This window comes from Eubalaena glacialis, chromosome 16 (genome assembly GCF_028564815.1).
Source record: "Eubalaena glacialis isolate mEubGla1 chromosome 16, mEubGla1.1.hap2.+ XY, whole genome shotgun sequence".
Lineage (NCBI taxonomy): Eukaryota > Metazoa > Chordata > Mammalia > Artiodactyla > Balaenidae > Eubalaena > Eubalaena glacialis.
The window spans coordinates 15,102,213-15,121,011 of NC_083731.1; the positions used below are offsets into that span (position 1 = coordinate 15,102,213).

Genomic DNA, 18,799 nt, shown 5'->3' on the forward strand with positions numbered 1-18,799 from the left:
ACATGATACCTGTTTGTGCTGTTAAATTATACCAAAACATTAAGATTTTGTATTATTTTAGAGTTGACTAACTATTCAGATTGTAGCAGTTAAGGGGGCATCTTCTGTAACGCTGCCTGGAGAGACTGGGGATGGCTTCCCATTGATTCCTGAACCTCATGTAGAGATGGAGGATGCACAAATGGCAGGGAGCCCAGGAGAGTGTAGGATGTAGGCGGGGGCCAGCATACTGTAAATAGCTGGATTGTGAAGCTTGGGGGCCAGTCATCGAAGGAGATAAAGATGGGGAGGCCCGGTGGGACAGATCACAGGGTAACTTGTGTCTCAAGCACAGGAATTTGGTTTGGAGTGTTGGATAGAAGGCTACAGAGAGGAAGAAGAGACCACCAGAAGGATAGGATTTTGCCAACATAGGGAAGACAGGACGAGGCACTGACTTGTCCAGGTTTATCTTTGGGACATCCAAGTAGCAATGCCTTGTGTTTCTAATGAAAACCCTGGATTCTTAATAGGGGTTCCACACTGCAGGACAGTCCATCCCCTCAGGCGATGGCATTATTATCCGCATATCCTAACAGGGGAATTACAAGTTTGTACCTCATTAGTTTGACTCTTATAGTTACCAGATATGTTGCCTGTCCAGTTGAATTATAGTTATTGGCCAAATTGGAGCTGTTCATCATTCCAAAGGAAGAAGGAAGTCAACATTAAAAAAAAGCCAATTGATGTGGTATATTTAATGTGATTCTACCTGAGGATGTAAGAGCCCTGAAAATGGTTTTTTCCAGTGTTCTTTTTTCTCTAGGAAAAACTTGATGTTTTAGTGGTGTGATTGTGCTATTGTATTATACACTGATTATGTGTTAAGGGATAATCGTCTGATGTCAGTAGCTTTAAGGAGTGCTGAAGTGGGGAGCCCCGCAGTCTCCCTTTCCAAGCTTGAATCCTAGCTCTCTCCCTCTCTCCCACAAAGCTACACTTTCCTTCTCTATAAAATAGAGAAAATATTACCAACTTCATAAAGTTTGTTGGGAAGACATAATGAAGTCAGTAAAATTCTAACTACATGTTAAGTGCTAAATAATGGCTAGTTATTTTTGAAATAACACATATATTTTCAATTAGGAAAAATAGTCCAATAACAGCATTATGTTACAATGAAGTAATTGTTACAGACAGTTTCCAGGTCCATCTATATCACCAAATGAGTGTGTGCCACAAAGATTCTAGGTTTGTAATCCTGAAGAATTTAATGGACACTTTCAAATGTAGACTTACAGGGGGAGAAAAAGTTGTTTTCTAAATAGACCATTGAGTACTAAATATTTCCATACAATTTCGCAAACTTCAAGATCCCTGATAACATTGAGTAAGAAGTCACAATTATTCCAGAATTCTTTCCATTAAAATGTCCACTTTCAAGAAGTCTTCCAATAGAAACATGAGTGAGTGACCATGACCAGTAAGATTCGGAAGGTTGGATTTAGGCATATTAATTAATAAAATTTGGGAACTGCTGTGAGCATGCAAACTTGCATACAGCAAAATGCTGTAATTTATTGAGGAAAACTGAATTGCAAAACCTTTCCTCCTCACACACCCCTAATCCACCCAAAAACAAAACAAAACAAAACACAGCAGCTTGGCTGAGCTTAAATAACTGACTTTTCATATCCTTTCATGGACACAAAGGGCTAATCCTGAGGCTACTTGAGCCACCAATGCTGGCAGTGGTGGGGACCACCATGGAACGTGTCATTCCCTCCTCACCACACACAAAACACATTGACTGAAGCTTTATGAAGTGAAAATGCCCAAGAAAAAGAAAATGTGAAGGAGGTGTTCTCAGTCATTTCTTTCCAGAGGGGGGAGCGCAAAAGAACAAGCTGCTGCATCTGGATATTGAGAACAAAGCAAGCCTGAGACCAGGGCATAATAGGGTTGGGTCACTTGCTTTTATAGAAGCAAAGAGTGGAACTGCCTTTGCTTGTCTCAGTACCACTGACCCTTGCATTTCATTGTGTAGAGATGTCAGGGAAAGTGTGTAGAAAGCATTCCAGCCTCTTTCACTGAACAATGACTTTGTCATTTTGAGGTTTCTGTGGTGTGTTGACCCTTTCCCCACCCCCTCCCTCAAATCCCCATTGGACAAAAGAGATTGTTAGTTAGGCTGCCTTGCCCTGTTTGAAAGATCTCTGTTTTTCGGACTCTTTAAAAGTAAACTCATCCATTTTAACTGAATCACAGGATTTTCCCGCTTTTAAAATCAACAGAAGCGTTTTAGTTTGGAATTTGCAGGGATGGGATACTCCCTGAAAACGCTAGTCCCAGAGATAAAAGATTCATGCACACTGCCAAGTTAAAGTGGATTTCCTTTTTAATAGAAAGGAGAATTGATGATATTGGTTACTGGAAATATTTACAAACACTTGACCCTCGGGTTTCAGAGATTAAGGTGATATGCTTCACACAAGCCCACTCATATGCTCCGTTTACCTTTCTTTTTAATGAAGGATCAGACGGTGGGTGGGTTTTTCCAGCTTGATAGTTAGCACACTTAGAAATCAGCAGTGTCAGCATCAGCCTGGTGACAGTTAATCAGCGGGGACCTTCCTAGGCTGGCAACCAAGTGTTCCATTTTGTCTGTCCCAGCATGTGTGGTCCAATGATAACGTTTATAGTTTAACCAGAAGCTAATTAAGACCTAAAGGAAAAAAAAATAAGGACCCCATTTTTATCAAGCCTTGCAGTGGTATTCAGAGCATAGAACTTTACATTGTAGCATAATTGGACGATGTCCATTACAAAACTATAGTGGCCCTTCACAGTGCTTTCTCTCCCTGCCATCTTGTATCTTTAGGAATGATCAAATGGACTGTTGTTCCTAGGGAGAGGAAAATGGCAAAACATTTACTCATGTTGAGCACCTTTAGAGTCTCTATATGCTCTTCTTGAGTATATTTCCTCAATTCTATCTACCAATGTATTTTCTTGATAAAATTAAGAAGAACGGGTGAGCTGGAGAACTTCCTTCATTTTTATGAAAACCTCGTCCTTGCTATTTTATGCATGGATATATGTCGTCAATCTGATGTGGAGCGTGATTAATTATAATCTATTTGTCTTGTGGTTGCTCTCTGTTTATGAGTTTTGTTTCTTGCAACTCTTTCTCTGGGTCTTTTGATTTAGTTTTCCCTGATCGTTATCTGCATCCAGTTAGGAAGCAGATAGGACAGCTCTAGCATTGAAGCTAAGGGCAGCATCCTGTAGGAGATATGTCAAATGGGGCTCAGGCGCCCCACTGGTTACCGTTATCTCCCACATGTGTCCCCCAGCCTTCCTTTCCCAGTGCACCCAAGGTAATCAACACATGAAATTATGATTGTGTATTTTACACATCGCCAACACCTGCCTGAGCATAACCTAAGGTATGGGAATTGGATTCTGGTGTCATCATGGCTGTCGTTGCTGTGTTTTTCTTTTTCTTCTTGTTGTTGTTTGTCTTTTTGTTTTGTTTTGTTTTATGATTTGGCTGCTCTGTGGGGCTTGCAGCATCTTAGTTCCCCCACCAGGGATCGAACCCATACCCAAGCAGTGAAAGCACCGAGTCCTAACCACTGGACCGTCTTTTAATCTGTTTTTTAAAATGTATTTATTGATTTTTTGAGGTATAGTTTACGTATGATGAAACAAGCAAGTTTTCATTTTTTTGGTTAATGAGTTTTGATAATTATTTACATCCCTTTGATTACCACACAAAACAAAATGTAGAGCATTCCCATGACCTCAGAAAGTCTCTCTTGCCCCTTTGCAGTCAGTTTCCACACCCCCGCAGTTATCCGAGATTTCTGTCGACATAAATCAGTTTTCATGTTCTTGGGCTCCATATATAAATGGAATCAACATAGTACAGGTTTTGCTGTGATGTCTTGTTTCGCTTAACGTGTTTTCAAGATTTTCAAGATCCATCCATGTTGCTCCTTGTTTCAGTGGTTCTTTTCTTTCTTTTTCCTTTCTGAGTCATTCCATTATATGAAGATACCACAATTTATTTATCCATTCTCCAGTTGATGGATATTTGTGTTGTTCATAGCTTTTAGCAGTGAACCTTCTTGGAGAAGTGTTTATACGGACACAAGTTATCATTCTTCTCAGCTCTATTTTAGAGGAATGATACAAGCTCCATGTACAAGTGGAATTGTTGGGTCATAAGGTAGGCGTTTGTTAACTTTAAAAAAAATTACCATAAAGTTTTTCAAGATAGTTGCACCATTTTACACACCCGCCAGCAATAAATGGGAGTTCTGGTTGTTCCACACCTTAGCAATTTTTGCAGCACTTAGTATTATCAGTCTTTGTGATTCAAGTCTTTCTGTGCATGACTACTCTCATTGTGGTGTCAATTTGCATTTTCCTGATGATTAATGATATTGAGCTCTTTTTCATGCATGCTTACTGACTATTTTTTCCAGTTATTCTAGCCACATTTGTCTAAAAGACTTCTGTGGATTGAATTGGCACCTTGATTAAAAATCATCTGACTGTATGTGAGCAAGTCTGAGTTTGTATACTTCATTCTGTTCGATTGATCTGTTTATCCTTGTACCAGTACTGCAGTCTTAGTTACTGTTCGTTTTAGTAAGACTTGAAATCCTCTGGTTTAAGTCCTCTAACTTTGTACTTCTTCCTTAAGATTGTTTTAATCATTCTAGATCATTTACTTCTCTGTATAAATTTTAGAAGCCTTTAATTTGTTTTCAATGAAATCCTGCTGGAATTTTGATTAATATTTTCTTTTAGCTATAGATCCATTTGAGGAGTGTCTGAGTTTAACACTATTGAATCTGTCAATTATGTATGTGGTACATCTCTACTTATTTAGGTCATGTTGAATTTTAGAAGTGTTTTGTAGTTGTTACAGAAATCTTATAATCTTTTGGTTAAATTCATTCCTGAATATTTGGTGTCTTTTGATTGTATTTATGGGATTGTTTTTAATATCACTTTCCAATTGCTTGTTGCTGGTGTATAGAAATACAGTTGATTTATTTGTGAATCCACTTTGCATTTCCTGGACGTGGTTTTTCTTTTTTAATCTTGTAGAATTTTCTATATCCACAATCATGTTAGCTGTGAATATTAACAATTTTACTTCTTCATTTCCAATATTTGTTAGTTTTATTTCCTTGCTGTGGCTAGAGGTTTGAGTACAATGTTGAAAAAAGGTGATAATACGTTCTTGTACTCTTAAGATAAAATCTTTTAATACTTTTCCATCAAGAATGATGTTAACTGCAATTTTTTAGGTAGATTGAATGTTTCCTTTAATTCCTAAATTCCTGAGAATTTTACTGTTTTTAAAATCAAGAATAGGTGTTAAAATTTGGCCAGTATTTTTCTACATTTCTTCAGGTAATTATATTATTATTCACCATTAATCTTTCTTTTTTTTTTTTTTATAAATTTATTTATTTATTTATTTTTGCTGTGTTGGGTCTTCGTTTCTGTGCGAGGGCTTTCTCTAGTTGCGGCGAGCGGGGCCCACTCTTCATCGCGGTGCGCGGGCCTCTCACTATCGCGGCCTCTGTTGTTGCGGAGCACAGGCTCCAGACACGCAGGCTCAGTAGTTGTGGCTCACGGGCCCAGTTGCTCCGCGGCATGTGGGATCTTCCCAGACCAGGGCTCGAACCCGTGTCCCCTGCATTGGCAGGCAGATTCTCAACCACTGCGCCACCAGGGAAGCCCACCATTAATCTTTTAATGTGGTATATTATACCGATTGATAGTTGCAGGTTAAATTAACCTTATATTCCTGGAATAAACTCCACTTGGTCCTAATGTGTACCATATATATATTTTTTACATATCATTGTATGCAATTTGTTAATGTTTTGTCAAGAATATGTGTATCTGTTGTTCATGAGGCATCTTGGTTCATAATTTGCTTTTCTTTAAATGTTTTGCCAGGTTTTGGTATCAGAGTTATGCAGTCCTCATAAAAAGACATGGGAAATGGATATTTTTGTTATGGTCTGTTTTTTTTTAGCTGCACCTTGCGGCTTGTGGGATCTTAGTTCCCTGACCAGGGATTGAGCCCGGGCCAGGGCAGTGAAAGCCCGGAATCCTAACCACTAGGCCACCAGGGCACTCCCATGGTCAGTTTTATGTGTCAATTTGACCAGGCTGCATTCCAGTTATTCAGTCACAAAGTAGTCTAGGTGTTGCTGTGCAGATATTTTATAAATATGATTAAAGTGCATAATCAGTTGACTTTAAGTAAGGAATGCTATCTTAGATAGTCTTGGTGGGCCTGATTCAGTCTGTTGAAACGACTTAAGAGTTCAGGCTTCCCTGAATAGAAAGAAGTTCTGCCTGTGGATAACAGCATTGGCTCCTGCCCAAGAGTTCCAGCCTATCGTTTGTAACAGCTGGCCCTGTGGATTTCTGACTTGCCTAGCCAAGTTTGATTGTGAAATACTACTTTTTTTATGTTATTAGATTAAGTTTATTGGTATGTTGTTTAGTGTTCCTAAGACAGTTTGGATTGTAATTTTTTTTCTTTTAATGTGTTTGTGTGGTTTTTATATCATGATAATGCTGGAGTCAAATTCCCTGGAAGAATTTGGTAAAACTTTTTTCACAATCTACTTGTGAAGCCCTATAGTGGTGGGAAATTTTCATATTATGGAGTCAGATTCTTAAATTGATATGGAAGTATTCAGATTTTCTGTTTCATATTATGTCAGTCTTTGTATGTGGTTTTTCAAGAAATTTGTTGTTTGCATTGTATTTTTAAGTTTATGAGCACTGCTCATTATATCCCGTTTTTAGTGCCTGTGATATCTCTTGTGTTATTCTCTTTTAATTCACGTTAATGGTAACCACCACCCCCCCTTTTTTTTTTATATTTCCTTGGTGCTTTCAAAGAACCAAGCTTTGGGTTTATTAATTTTTCTCCTTACAAGGTAGTTTTGTATTTCATTAGTGTCTGCTTTTTACTTTCCATTCTTTTACATAATTTTGTGTAATATGCTGTTCTTTTATTTTAAGATGGATTTTAAGACCCTTGACTTTTATACTTTCTTTTTGTTTTTTTAAATAAGACTGTTTTTTTTTTGTTACAGCAGTTTTTAGTTCACAGTGAAATTAAGAGGAAGATTCAGAGATTTCCCATGTATTCTCTGTGGCCTTTAAAAAAAAATGTTTAAAGTTATAAATTTACCTATAAGCACCTTAGTTGCAGCCTTCAAATTTTAATATTTGTAGATATTCATTTTCTTTTATGCTAAAATTCTTTGTAATTTTATTGTAATTTTGAATTAGATGATACCTTGAAATGTATTATTGAACTTCCAAATATTTAGTGATATACTAGTTACCTTTTTGTTATTGATTTCTTGTTAAATCCGCTTAGGTCAGAATATATTCTGTACAATTTCTGTCCCTTGAAGTTTGTTGATACTTGCTTTATGGTATACGATATATGCAATTGAAAAGAATGTCTTATGTAATCACTGACTGCCGTGTTGTATAGTTCCTAATTAGGTCAAATATATTAATGACATTTTAAAAATCTTTTATATCTCCATTGATTTTTATCTGCTTTTTCTATCAGTTTTTGAGATGGGTGGGTTTCAATCTCCCACTATGGGTATGGCATTGTCTATTTCTACTGAGTTCTGTCAGATTTTGCTTTATACATTATTGAGCTGTGTTATTAGGATTATGTAAGTTTGGATTTTTTAAAATATCTTCTAGATAAAATTGACCCTTTATTCTTATGTAATGTTTTCCTTTATTTCTAAGAATCCTTCCTAACTTCATGTTAGATAGATATTCCAGCTTTCTTTTGGTTAGTTTTTACATGGGGTACCTTGTTCAACATTTTATTTCCACTTTTATTTGGTGTTATTTCTAAGCTGTGCTTTTCAAACATAGGAAATAGATGGACTATAGTCTTGAATTTCATAATAAGCTCAAATACTGAAAAAAGTTAGTAAGGAAGCTATTGATCATTGAGATTTGCTGAACACAAAGGAAGGGAGAAGTGCACTCTGTTCCCCTAATCATTTCTCTTGTGTTGGTTAAGAAACTGTAAACCAAACCCCACCATTCACTCTTTAGTGGAGTTAATTGTGACTCAGGATTAAGGGCTACCTGAAGGATTACACAGGTTCCACAGCTAGTGTGGATCTGAAAAGATCTAAGGCAGTCAACTGAGGGATGAAAAGCATGATTAGTGAATCCTAAGGAAAGGACAGGTTTAGAAAAGCTTTATTAATATTAGAGTGTGTATGGATCTCATCATAGAGATAAGACACACCACTTTTTATCATTTTCTTATATAAAAGAGTTAATTGGGTTGGGTGAGGTCAAAAGAAATGTGATAAAGGAGGGGTCTGGAACCAGAGCTGATCTGTAGACTCCCTTAGACATGCAAGGTACCATATCACCTTACACCTGCAGACTCAATATTAACTCCAGGGTTAGTATTAAGTTTAGGAGCTTGCACTGAAGAGCTTTCCCTATTTTTCCCTTTGCTTCTATTTATCCTGTGATTGAAGGGTAAGGAGTATTGCTTCATAGAAATTACATTATATTGTTTTGTATGTTTAAAAAATATTTATTTATGTATTTATTTGGCTGTGTCAACTCTTCGTTGCAGCACGTGGGCTCTTCGTTGTTGCAGGTAGGCTTCTCTTTAGTCGTGGCGCCCAGGCTCCAGAGCTCGCGGGCTTAGTTGCCCCACGGCATGTGAGATCTTAGGTCCCGGACAAGGGGTCGAACCCACGTCTCTCGCCTTGGAAGGTAGATTCTTAACCCCTGGACCACCAGGGAAGTCCCAGAAATTACATTTTATTTCTTAATACTTAGAGACCTTCGTGTAGGCGTTCAGGATTTTACTGCCTCTACAAGAATCTTGTGTTAGCTAGCAGCACAATTGATGAGATAGTCATTTCATTGAAAGGCTTTTTTTAAAATCTCATATGTTTCCAGAATAAATAGGTAGAAGAATCTTTCCTACACCCACATCAATAAACAGCTTACTGATCAAAAACTGGGCATTATTTTTTTATCTCCCTAAGTCAGAAGGAAATCTTGCTGTATTTTCTTGCCAAGAAGTGAATCTTGCTTTGTTTATTGCACTTGAGTCATATCTTCTGCAAAAATCAGTAATAGTTTAAGGCAATGTGGACGATTTGTACTTACACAACTTGGAATATAATTCTTAAGAGTCTGACTGACAGAAAAATTCAAAGATTTGAAATGCTCTTGGGGTGTTAACAATCATAATGATCCTGATTTTATTTTTAATCCTGTAAACAGATAATAAAAGTCCTGTCTACTTACTAAGTGATTTTATGATTAAATACATATTTCACATTGTGCCCAATACAAGAGTGAGCGAGAGAGTTCACATAAGAATGGAGTGAGCCAAAAGTATGGATGGCATATTTGTTTGCATAAAGTAAGAAGAATACATTTTTACTGGTGTTTATAGAGAACATGTTCTTTGGCACAAGCTTCACAGAGACTAGCAGGAACAGAATCCCATGGAATTAAGTTTAAAGTAACATGTGGGTGGAGATACCTAGGAATTCCTACAGGACTGTAAGCAATTTGGAATTTAAATGCCAAACAGGCAAACAGGCCCTCATATTTCACACTGTGCTTGTGAAAGGAATATGTTAAAGTCTGCAATATTAGAATATAGTGTTAATTCTAGACTTAGAGACTTCCTGGGGAAACTTTAATCCAAGTGTGTATATTGAACTTATAAAATCCTTAGCCTCACGTTTGTGTTCTTGGGGTTTATATATTTATTAAAATTAAGTCATGTTGTATTTTATGCTTTCTTATGAAACGTTTTTTAAAAATTTAAACAGTAATTATTAAAACATGTTAGTGTGTTCTATGAGCAATCATTTTTAAGACCTTTTAATGATCAGTCTGCTCTGTGAGCTGATCAGGCTCTAATTAGCTAGGAAACTAGAACTGGTCCCTGCATGGGAGAGAATGCAAATAAATGGGGAAAAATATAAAAGGGGAGTATATTTAGATCTTAATTTTTTTATTATGAATTTTATCTGTATATGGGATACTATATCAGGCAGAAATTAAAAGAACAGGCTTGGGAACAAAATGAGTAAATTCTCTGACTTTGAGCAAACTCCCAAACCTCTCTGAGCTTTATAAACAGAAAGGATAATCTCTCCTACTCAGATGTGATATGAGAATGAAATTAGTAATGCTTGTGAAATACTAGAGAGGTGGGACCCATGGCAAGCCTCATGAAATGTCATCCATTATTGGTAATGTGGAGGGTGCAGTAATAACCACCATTTAATTTGGTTGTCAACCAGATCTAGAGAATTGTGGAATTTCTTCAGTATTACGAAAAAATTTGCCATGGGCACTAGCAATACAGCAGTTATCTTAGTTTTCACATTTTTTGAATGGGGAGGTTTTTAAACAAAACCACTAACATTTTCCAGAAGGCATTATTATTATTATTTTTTTTCCTTTACTGTTTTTTCTATACTCGATTAACAAGTCATTTAGCTTACAGTGTGGTTTGTCAGAAAGAGCTGCTCACAGGACAGCATCATTTCTGAGGATGGGAGGTGCTCATTACACCTCCCTTCCACAGGTGGTGGTGACAGAGTCCTCTGCCTGAGTCATCCTGACATCCTAGCAAGGCTGCTTCATTCCACCAAGAAGGGTGACCTAGGGTGGACACAGTTAAATTTCCTGGGATTCACTAGTTTACAAAATGTAGCTTTTGTACTTTCATTGATATCAACTCACCAATTCATGGTGCATGAAAGAGAAAATGTCAAATTGATCTTCTGTTTGGAATATACTTCTTAATCAGGTTTGCTTTGGTTCTTCAGAGGTCTACCATTTTTTCCCCTTAGTCTCCAAGAAATGCTCAGCAATTTCAGAGCAGTAAATTTCCACTAATAAGAAGCAAAGTTTGAAATAAAAAAAGGATACAGAATAGGAAACATCTCAAAAAATGTTGACTTGCCTCCATTCCCCTAAGGTTATCAATCTTTGGAAGGCCTAGAGTTGGGAAGAAAATACAGAGGGGACAGAAACTGTAGCAGGGATGAGGTTTATTCATATTATTTTAAAAGTGTGTCTTCAAACAGAATAGACCTCACATTCAAGTTTTCTCTGTGGCCAGAGAAAAGCCACAGTCACTTTGGTACAGGTGACATCATTACCACACCTAGGAAAAATAGCACCTGCTCCGATATGTCCTTGGTTAGTACTAAGCTGTTCCGGTCGTTAGAATGAACTGTCTAACAGGGTCCAACCTCATGAGATTCTTAAGATTCTTTGGGTCCATAAATCTATTAATACACCATCCCATCTCCCCTGGCTCCTTGAATCTAGAACACAAGTAAGGGAGTTAGAACTTATATTTGTTATATATGAACTGGTAGGCACTTTATATACAGTATCTCATTTAATTCCCATCACCATCCTTTTATGTTGTTGGTATATCCCAGTTTTTGCTTAGATTAAGAGTGTTTCTCAGACTTCCCTGGTGGCACAATGGTTAAGAATCCACCTGCCAACGCAGGGGACACGGGTCCGAGCCCTGGTCCGGGAAGATCCCACATGCCGCAGAACAACTAAGCCCGTGCGCCACAACTACTGAGCCTGCGCTTGAAAGCCCACGAGCCGCAACTACTGAGCCTGCAAGCCACAACTACTGAAGCCCGAGCACCTAGAGCCTGTGCTCCTCAACAAGAGAAGCCACTGCAATGAGAAGCCTGTGCACCGCAACGAAGAGTAACCCCCGCTCGCCGCAACTAGAGAAAGCCTGTGCACAGCAACGAGGACCCAATGCAGCCAAAAATAAATAAACAAACAAACAAATAAATAAACAAATATTTTTTAGAAAAAGTTTGTCACATGGTAAGCGTGCAATAAATATCATGAGCAACACCTATAATATTCTTCTTTCTTTGGATGGGAAAGCATTCCTTACCATTCCAACATGTCCTTCGAAGAAAGGAGTTTAATCCTAACAAAACAACCCATTAAAGGTTATTTTTGAAGAGAATGCTGGATAAAGAGGCCACTGTATCTGTTTTCACTCTTCCAGACATTTCTACAAGTGATTGGTGTGGTGGGTGTGGCGGTTTCGGTGATTCCTTGGATTGCGATACCCCTGGTTCCCCTTGGCATCATTTTCTTTGTTCTCCGGAGATATTTCTTACAGACGTCAAGGGATGTGAAACGCCTTGAATCTACAAGTGAGTACCCGGGGCTCTCAGGTTGGGATGGCAACTCAGGCTGGCTTCCATTTATGCTGTAATGAACCAGACCCCTGAAATTCTGCAGACTCTGTCTTCTGGAATTTCTCACTAAGTTAACATTAGGTAATTGGATATTATGGCCACTGTGAGTCCATGTGGCCCTTAAGGCAAATGGAACTGGTGGCGGGTCAGCTGCAGCTTTTCATTTTAGCACAAGGAGGATGCATGTGAGACCATGAGGAAGGAGACTGTTTCTGTCTTGTTCATGACATACTTCCTCACACAGAGCATCTACTCCATAAATACTTTTCTTAAAAATACAGTATTTCATCATGTTAGAACTAACGTCTTCTCTAGGAGATGCACAGGTAACAAAGTGATGTCAGTATTTCCTGCTGATAAAGCACAAGTTATCACTCATCCCAGAAAGGTCACAGGCTCAGAATCTGCCCACAAAAAAAGCAAGTTGCCTCATTCACGGTGGGGAATGAAAACCAAAAGGGGTCCTCCCTGCCCAGCAACCTACAACCCACCTGTTCCCTGATGTGCAGGAGCCAGACCGTGGTGCTTGTTGCTCAGCGTGCTCTTGGAGAAGATGCCAGGAAACAAATGGCCAGTCATGTGACACGAGGCCCCAAACTGATGCGTAGTCACTAAAAAGAGAATGGCCACTGTCAGATTCTAAAAGAGTGATATCAGTGTCACATACCACAGTGGCCTCCAAATGCCTCAAGTATCCAGTAGGGCAGTTATAAAAACATCCATCAGGTTCCCAGAGCGGAAGTCGAAACTATTCAAAGACCCCTTGACTGCATGGGTCCTCTGGGCACAAGGGCCGTGTGATGCCCAGGTGCTCCGTGGCGCACGAAGAGACTCTTGGCATAGGTGTAGAAAAATTCCCAGGATGGAAGGAGATGGTAGACTGTCCGTTCACCTTACTTATCTCGCCTCTGTCCTGTGCCAGTCCTTAAGTTTCTAATCTAAGGTGGAGACAACACACAGATACACAATTTCATCAAAATTCACACACAATTTCATCAAAATTCAGTGTGGTGAGGGACTCTGACGGAGAATTAAATTTAAAAATGATACTGAATCAAAAATTAGTGAACAGTAATTTCTACCTGGAGGGATGTCAGGGAAGAATTTGGAATGTGGCCCTGTTTGAGGAGGACCTTGTTGATTGAGTTAGTATGGAGATTCATTATCTAAATCTAGGTCAGATTTGAATTTGGTCATAGATGGTTTTAAAGAGAATCTTTCATGTTCAGGTCATAAAAGTGAAGCTTAGTGTGAGCAGGAGTTGGAGGGTCACATGGAGGATCCTCTCCAGAAGAGGGGCGTCATCCCTCTTCCCCCAGGCAGCGCTCCAGGAAGCCCTTGGGTGTGCCCTTTGGAAGGCGGTGGATTTCTTTGCATCAAGTCTCCCTGACTTTCTCTGTCGTTTGTCTGTCTCTGCTTCCCCAGCTCGGAGCCCAGTATTTTCCCACTTATCATCTTCTCTCCAAGGACTCTGGACCATCCGGGCGTACAATGCCGAAGAGAGGTTTCAGGAACTGTTCGATGCACACCAGGACTTGCATTCAGGTCTGTAAGTTTCTGGAAATGATTTCAAAGGATGGGAGGTGCTGCCTTCTGAGGCTTGAGTCCTTGTCAGGTGGCCTCGCTGGCCCACACCTCTCTCTGTGCCTCCCCACGTCCTCCTCCCCACCCCTTCCTCTCAGCCTCCCCTCTGTGCTCCTCTCTTCCCCTGTCACACCCCTGCTTTTCTCCCCTGACTGGCTTGCATTGTCCTTCCATCAAGGTGCCCTGTGGCCTTCTGTCCGTTTAGGGAGGGTGTCAGCAGATTTTATTTTTTTAAGCAAAGAGCCACACGGTATCTGTTGCAACTACTCAGCTTTGCTATTTATTTATTTTAATAATTGAATTGTCAAAATATTTATTTATTTATTTGTTTGTTTGTTTGTTCATTTTTGGCTGCATTGGGTGTTCCTTGCTGCACATGGGCTTTCTCTAGTTGTGGTGAGCGAGGGCCACTCTTTGTTGCCGTGGGCAGGCTTCTCATTGCGGTGGCTTCTCTTTTTGTGGAGCATGGGCTCTAGGCACGTGGGCTCAGTAGTTGTGGCTCGCGGGCTCTAGAGTGCAGGCTCAGTAGTTGTGGTGCACGGGCTCAGCTGCTCCGCGGCATGTGGGATCTTCCCAGACCAGGGCTCGAACCCGTGTTTTCCCTGCGTTGGCAGGCGGATTCTTAACCACCGCGCCACCAGGGAATTCCAGCTTTGCTATTTATTACTACACTAAAGCAGACAAAAATAATACATCAGCAAATGGCTGTGTTCCAGTAAAGCTTTATTTACAAAAGCAGGTTGTGGCCATTCTTGGCCCTCAGGCTGTAATTTGCTGACTCTTTTCAGAGCATACAGGGTGGCAGACCTGAAGAAGGAAAATAATTTCTCTCTTATCAGATTTGCCACCCAGAATTTCCTCTAAGTCAGTAAAATCCTGGCCCAACTTGCCAACCTTTATTGTATTTTGAAGATAAAGTGGCATTTTGAGAGCCACATGCAGATCCTGTTAGCTGATGGTCGTTTGGATACTGGCTCCTAAGAATAAACGCTATGCAGGGCCCTGTGGTAAGTGCAGAAGGTGCTGGAAACAGAGTGTGAGCTGCGCTGTCTGCCAGAAGAGAACTAGGAGCAGTCAGCCCTGTGAGAGGATGAGCCTCATGTTGAGGCCCAGAACTGTAAGAAACACACCACCAAGACCATTTTTCTGTGTTCATTATTATGATCGTAATTCTGTTTATAACCTGTGGGTTGAAGATTTTAGGACCTTCTTCCCACAAAGCCCCTGGACTGGTATCTATGTATACCATACGTTGTCTTGTGTCAGAGCCTAGCTTTTTGTGATCTCCAGGTTGCTGGGGTGTGGAGCTTTGCTGTCCTACCTTGTGTAGAAATCTTCTGTAGCCCAACTGAGCAAAATGCTCTCCCTCATTAGAAGCAGCCCACACGATACTTCTGCTTATTCATTATGCTTATTATACTTCGCCAATCCAGAGGCTTGGTTCTTGTTTTTGACTACGTCCCGATGGTTTGCTGTGCGTCTGGATGCCATCTGTGCCATCTTTGTCATCGTTGTTGCCTTTGGGTCCCTGATTCTGGCAGAAAGTAAGTACAGATGTGAATAACTATTTGTATTATAATTACAATTTATAGCTTCGTTTGCAGTTATTAATTTAAACTCTTGCCTCTTTGTCTAATACCATATACCGTTTGGTTCTAGTGAATTGTATTAAAGTGTTTGCAGCGTGTGGTTTTTCAGTGTGGCCCTTGTAGAGGAGTCATTTGGGTCTTGATGAGGCCTTTAATGAGATGTCTTGATGAGGGCTTTGATCCTTTTATATTTCTTAAATGGGTTGAAGTCTATACAACTCTAGCAACTGATCTTCTGAACATGCCTGATAGCGTCTTAGTGTTAGGAGGAGAGAACCAAGTGTGCTATTAAGCTTTTTGTCAAGCCTATGGCATTCAGGCTCCTCGGATCTCTTGGTTGTAGATGCCTGGTGTACTGAGGTGAGAAATATTCTCTGTAGGAAAGAACAGTATCCTCTGCTGTATGGGTACCAGATGAGCAGGTAATGGAGTGTGTGGCATGAATTCACCATCCCTAACTATTCCGTAGTAACAACACTGAATCATAGTGTTTAATAATGGAACAATGAGAGCAGTATTTTAGATTTAAAAGTACTGGCTCTTAGAACCTATTGACTTTTTTTTCGTGGTTTCCAACTGCAGCTGCGTTGGGCGAACAAAGTGAAATTACATAATGGTCCTTGAAACCATAATGACGAAAGCCTAAATGATGACATGATTCCTCGCCTGTATAATACTGTCAAGTGTATGTCAATCCTGTCGGGATTAATAAACTTATTTAATAGTTTTCTGAGTTCATAGTTTCTTTTGTTTGTTTGTTTTTTCTTTTTGTTTTTTTTGTTTTTCGTTGTATCATGGTCTCAATCAACAGGTAGTAAAAATATAAGTAATGCTGTTGTTATGTGCAAGTGTTTTAAATATTATAAAGAAGTCTTGGTACAGTGACAGTAGGATCCCAACTCAGGGTTAAGAATGGAACTAAATTATTTCCTTTCTTCTTCCTCATTTAGCTTTGGATGCCGGGCAGGTTGGCCTCGCGCTGTCCTACGCCCTTACGCTCATGGGGATGTTCCAGTGGTGCGTAAGGCAAAGTGCCGAAGTTGAAAATATGGTAACATTTACCTTTTAGTCTTTTCAGGTCTCCTTGTCATTACATCACATAAAGGCAATTCTTATGTTAAAAAAAAATCTTAAAACTTTTCTTTTTTTTTTTTTTTTTACATCATAGCTAACGGGGTTTGTTAGATCCTTACTCCATCTGTTTACAATTTATTTAAAATAAAATATATACATCTTTTTCTCAGTCTTACACATGCCATGTCAGCAGGTTTTATATTCATCACAAGCTGTCTTCAAATATAATAAATGTCTCTGTAGGAGGGAGGTTCTGAAATCCTGGAGAAGATATAAGCTAGGGTAATTCCTCATTCCTGGTGAAAGGAGAATTTAGTATTTTGAGATTTATTTGTTTAATTCATTTAATTTAATTATTCCGCACCCTCCCCATTTGAGAATTTTTCCTCGTATGTGTTGAACACCTGAATTTATTGGTGCCCCTTCTCTCTGAATATACTATCAAATTATGGTTGTTTAGAAGGCCTTAGTCAATATGTAAATTCTCTGCTGTTTCAAATATTTTCAATTTCTCCTAAAGGGAGAAAAATGATGAAAATGAAACTTTTCTATTTCGCTCTGTAACAGAGAAGACAGTAACTAATTATGAAAATGAGGTGTACTGACTATGCAGTTCTATTCATCTATAACAGATGACCCTTCTGTAGCAAAATGCTACTGGTGGGCGTCCATACATATTCTTTTCATTGACAAAATTCTGTGTTTTTTAAAATTCATTTGTGAAAATTGGATCAGTGAAATCATAGTATTCATTTCTCTAGTTCTTTTTGTTTTAATATAATGTTGAAGAAGGTAGCCATAATAAAAGTGTTACAAGACAATGAACAAGTTTACAAATCATCAGTATCCCCATCAAACTACTACTTCTGTCTTTTGGGGTTGTTAAGACCTGAGATATTCTTCATTATATAAAAGCAGATATAATGATATAAATGCAGAACATCTCATTCACAGTCTTTGAACATCCATAAACAAGACCCTCTGTTCCTAACTCATGTGATGTCATATCTTTCAGATGATTTCAGTAGAAAGGGTGATTGAATATACAGATCTGGAAAAAGAAGCATCCTGGGAATACCAGAAACGCCCACCACCGTCCTGGCCCCAGGAAGGAGTGATCGTCTTTGACAATGTGAACTTCTCGTACAGCTTAGATGGGCCTCTGGTATTGAAGCACCTGACAGCACTCATTAAATCAAGAGAAAAGGTTTGTTTTAGCCATTTGCCTCTTTTTTTTTGCTGTGTGGATGCTGATTAGATCGGTCCCTCAGGCGGGACCAGGGCAAGCTCTTGAAAAAGAGACTAAATGAGAACGGACATGGTGGCAGGAAGCTCCCCGCACCTGCCCCTCCAGCTTCAAGTCCTGATGTACGTACACCCCCTGCACTCGGGTCGTGTGTAGGTTCTGCCACTGTATCGTGTCCTCCCTGCTTCCTGTGCGCACGCTGCCCCTTGACCTCAGAGACCCTTCCCTTCTGTCATGTGGCTGGTGAAAGTCTCCTCATTTTCTGAGTCAACTCTCATTCGTCTGCTTCTCTGAGACCCTCTATTCTTCCTCAGCGTCTTTTACATAATGAAAGTAACAGATGAATGGGTAAACAAATGTGCTATATCCTTAACAATGAAATATTATTCAGCCTTAAAAAGGAGAAGAATTCCAATCTATGGATAAACCTTGAGGACATCAGGTTAAATGAAATAAGTTAGACATAAAGAGAACAAATACTGTATGATTCCACTTATATGAGGTTCCTAGAGTAGTCAGATCCATGAAGGCAGAAAGTAGGATGGTGGTCACCAGAGACTGGGTAAGGGGAATTGGGTGTTGTTGTTTAATGGGTACAGAGTTTCTTTGTTACAAGGGAGAAAATATTCTGGAGGGACAAGAATATGAATGTACTTATCACTAAACTGTCCACTTAAAAATGGTTTAGTTGGTAAATTTTATGTTATCTGTATTTTACCACAATTAACTGGTGGCATCTGTGGCGTGCTTTGTAATGGTGGGTCTGTATCTCACAGAACACTGAGGCTCCTTAAGATCGGCGAGCATCTTGTTTTCATCTCTTGTTCCCCCAAAATTGGCATTCTATAGGCACAGAGAGGGTGCTGAGGAACTGCTGGCTGGGAGAGTGAGTGAGTAACATGTACAGGTGTGAGCAACCAGTAACCAAAATACACACACAAGACAACTGCGTAAACAACTGATTACCTTGAGAGTTAAATACATTAAGA

The 18,799-nt window shown here is 39.4% G+C and overlaps 1 protein-coding gene across 3 annotated transcripts in view; it reads left to right on the top strand.

Annotated features, from left to right (window-relative positions):
• The window catches only part of ABCC4 (ATP binding cassette subfamily C member 4 (PEL blood group)), a 218,320-nt gene that overhangs the window by 155,898 nt on the left and 43,623 nt on the right, over positions 1-18,799 (top strand). For all 3 annotated transcript variants that reach the window (XM_061171226.1, XM_061171227.1, XM_061171228.1), the window contains 5 exons: positions 12,122-12,272; positions 13,743-13,862; positions 15,335-15,445; positions 16,441-16,541; positions 17,580-17,771. In XM_061171226.1, the coding sequence (XP_061027209.1) occupies positions 12,122-12,272; positions 13,743-13,862; positions 15,335-15,445; positions 16,441-16,541; positions 17,580-17,771 (675 nt within the window). The remainder of the gene's footprint in view (positions 1-12,121; positions 12,273-13,742; positions 13,863-15,334; positions 15,446-16,440; positions 16,542-17,579; positions 17,772-18,799) is intronic.